The sequence below is a fragment of the Pygoscelis adeliae genome, unplaced genomic scaffold, assembly GCF_000699105.1.
Source record: "Pygoscelis adeliae isolate BGI_AS28 unplaced genomic scaffold, ASM69910v1 Scaffold493, whole genome shotgun sequence".
In the NCBI taxonomy this organism is placed as follows: domain Eukaryota; kingdom Metazoa; phylum Chordata; class Aves; order Sphenisciformes; family Spheniscidae; genus Pygoscelis; species Pygoscelis adeliae.
The window spans coordinates 130,058-133,609 of NW_008824448.1; the positions used below are offsets into that span (position 1 = coordinate 130,058).

Below are 3,552 nucleotides of genomic sequence, written 5' to 3' on the forward strand. Positions count from 1 at the left end.
CAGCCCTTCCCCCCCCAGCCGGTCCCCACGCGCTCTCCGCTGCAAAAGAGAGGAGTCCCTTGTCTCTGCTTTCGAGAGGCATGCCCCTTTCCACGGACCTGAGCCACAGACCTTTTTCTAAGGCTGCTGGACCTCGTCCCCGGCTTCAGAAAGGTCCCGGCTGCGCATGGCGAGGGAGGGCACGCCGGGTGTCCCCGAGGAGCAGCGGTTTAAGAGAGGCAGGTGCGGAGCGGGGTCCGGTTTATGCAGCCCTGTAAAATATTGTATAAACAAAACGCTTCAAAGATCTTTTAATAACTCCTGAAATTAAATGTTTGAAACTGGCCCTTGTAAACTCTTCACCAGCGTTTAATTGCCTCATAAAACAGTATGCTAAAGAAAGTATTAAAGGGGGTTTTTGCTGCTCTCAGATCACTTTAACCCTTTGGGGACCTTGTGTCCAGCTGTTTCTCGCCCGCTGCCTAATGAGCAGTTACCACCTTCTTTCTTTGCCTTTCATGATACATCGCTGGCTCTGATCCACCAGACCTCGACCTCTTTGCATGGCTCAGGGGTGGCACAGGCAGCGGCCGGTGCGGCGAGGACAGCTTCATCTCTGCCTCTGACCCTTGGGATTTCGGCAGCGGGTGCAGGGCTGCGGCTCTTCCCTCTCTGACACTGGGGCCCAGCAATTTCTCGACGCGCCTTTCTGTCCCGAGGCGAATCTAGGAGCCGCGTTCAGATGGTCTGTGCCGAGGAAAGCTTGGCTAATTTACAGACCTCCCCAAATCCCTGCTGGGGCCCGGAGCAGCAATCCTCCGTGCGCGTAATTGGCAGCTGGTGCGTGGGGAGCGACGGTGCAGCTGAGATAACCGCAGCTGTACCCGTCGATACGAGGGCAGCCCCATCTCCCCAGCCACGCACCGGCTCCCACCCCTGAGGCCTCTCGCATCCCCTGGCTGCTGCCGCTGCCTTTAGGGGACACCTGGGTTTGCTGCCGAAAGCACCGACCGCTCCTCGCCGTAGCCGAAACGCAGCCCCTTGGTTGCAAGCTCACCCCTTACTGCGGGCAAGCAGGCAGCTCGGGATGACCGTCCCCTCCAAGGGGGAATGCTTTCTTTACTCAGGCATTTTTGATGCATCTGCAAGTGACAGCCTGTTTGGAGAAAGTTGGAGTGAGTTCGTGTGAGTTTTCCCTCTCTGAGTTTTTTGTCACCCGCCCTTTTGCTCTGCCGAGGGCTCATCTTGCCCTTGTATCGTAATCGAGTACAGCCGGGGGCCTCTGGCTGCCCCGTTCTGGGTAGGCTCTGCCAGGCGCCGTCATCCTGCTCCTCTTCCCTGAAGTCCAAGAGAAGCCGTCCAGCCTCTCCTGGATTCTCACCGCTATTTTGACAATCCAGCCACCGCTGGATTGTCAAAACCCTCCGGAGGGGAAAGTCTCTGAATTAAAATCTGAAAGGGAGATTGTAGCTTGAGCAGTCAAGATCCCATAAAGGTGGGGGGGGGTGTTCCCCCAAAAAAGCTTGAAATGGCTGGTTTGCTTGTGGAGTAACTCTCTGGCATTGAGATTGTATCAGTGCTGCGGTCACGTAAAGATATAACTTAAACCATATCACCTATGAGCTCCTTGGAGCTCTAGTAGCTTTAAGAACAAGAGAAGATGTTGCAGGTTCATTGCTAATTTCTCCATTGTCTTTTATGTTCACAGAACACACAAACCCGATCATTGCTGTTTTCATTTATATGCGTAGAAAAGCCAAATACGGAGTTCTAAAAAGTGTGTAGAGTTTGGGAATTGCTGCTGCAGGAGAAAATCCGAGGGGTAGGTGCTGTGCAGCTCCTCGGTGCAACGGTTGTGCAGCCCACGCTCCGTCCCGGTGCAGCCTAGGTCTCCGCCTGGGTGCGGCGCTCGCTCCTCCTCGGCTTCCCCCCCGCCCCCATCTCTAGAGAAGCCGATTTATGGCCGGCCCTGCGTGCACCTGGGCTAGATCAAGGAGATTGAGCTCGGTCACCAGGGGCCTTTCCACAAGGGCACAGTAATGGCTTGTAGCAGATGTGAACTGCTCGCTCGCTCTGGGCAGGGCTCTGTGTTACTGCCCACGTGTGAATAGCTGCTGTTTCTGGAGCTGTGCAAACTGAAATGATGGCAAAGCAAAGTTAATGAACGCAATTTCACCCGCAGCCCCAGGAGGTTGTAAATGAGCCAGTATCTGGAGATGTCGGCAAACCCCCTGCTGCAGTTTTCCAGCTTGCCCCGTGCTTTATTTGCTCTGCCTGAGAGGCTGCGGTTTTTTCTCAGATGGCTTTTTCTTCTCTTGCAGTGAGAATGAGGCGCTGTGGAGGGAAGTAGCCAGCTTGAGGCAGAAGCATGCTCAGCAGCAGAAAGTTGTCAATAAGGTAAATCCTGGCCTTCCAGGCGCAGGGATTAGGACGCTCTTGTGGTCGTGTATGCGGTGATGTAGTGACCAGGCTGGGCACTTGCAGGATCGGTGGGATGCAATGGCATTCATTCTGTTTAAGAATAATTTTGATCACCGTGTTTTCTTCCTGTTACCATGAGATTCTGGAAATCCAGCGGGGAGAGGCTAAATTCGGGCTGGCAGCGTTGCAGTGCAGAATTCAGTTGGCTGCCACGTAATGGTTTTACGCCGAGCCTTCACCTTGGTGCTTAAGAGCTGCAGTCAGCACTCTGCCGTGTCCCCCTGTGCCCAGCTCTGGCTCTGCTCCGAGCACCGGGACCGAGTGGTCCCGGGGCTATTTCTGTCTGTGCTTATCCGAGTACTGTGCACACCATAACAGCTTTTCCTTTTCTCTCCTCACAGCTTATCCAGTTTTTGATTTCATTGGTGCAATCCAACCGTATTCTTGGGGTGAAGAGGAAGATGTAAGTCTGCATTTCTACATCCAGATAAAGATTCCCTGTCTGAGAGAATAAAGAGAGGATCAGCAGAGTGGGTCCCCCAGATCTCTGTCTTCTGTAGCAGCCTTGCCAGTGGGGTAGGACTGGACAGCGGTCATTGGGATCATGTGAGCCTTCAAGTACTTGCTCCAGCCAAAACCAGCTAACACTGCTATGCAACTGATACCAAGAAGGGTTTGCGATCCAGGCCACATAAGCCCGTGCAGAACCTACTTCATAGCTAACCACTGCACTATGTGGAACCGCCGCTGCGCTATGGCAGCATACATAGTGAGGGCTGGGGTCTTGCACTGCTAAAATAGTCTCTTGGCACTGCCACGATGTTTCTGTCGTTACACGGAAAGGGAAACATTGGACCATCCAGACCAGCCTCCTGCTGTCACAGGCTGCTGTGACGCCTTCACAGACTAATCAAGCCTGTCCTCGAACGTGCTGTGGATTATTTTGCCCCTTGCTAGTTGTGCTGGATGACCGTTCAGTACTTAAGTACCATAAGCGATTAAGAACGATTCCAGGCTAATTTGTTTTGGGCAGTTAATAGTTGCTTGGTTTTGTCCCAGGATTGTGCTGTAGCACAGTTGCTTTTCCCTCCTTGGCTTTTACAGATGGTTCTCGTGTTATGTCTCATCTGACACTCCACCAGGCTGAACGGG

General features: G+C 53.3%; 1 protein-coding gene across 1 annotated transcript in view; it reads left to right on the top strand.

Moving 5' to 3' along the window:
- HSF1 (heat shock transcription factor 1) overlaps window positions 1-3,552 on the top strand; it is an 81,886-nt gene that overhangs the window by 57,439 nt on the left and 20,895 nt on the right. Inside the window, exons 6-7 of the mRNA XM_009321026.1 lie at window positions 2,301-2,376; window positions 2,802-2,863. Of these exons, the coding sequence (XP_009319301.1) occupies window positions 2,301-2,376; window positions 2,802-2,863 (138 nt within the window). The remainder of the gene's footprint in view (window positions 1-2,300; window positions 2,377-2,801; window positions 2,864-3,552) is intronic.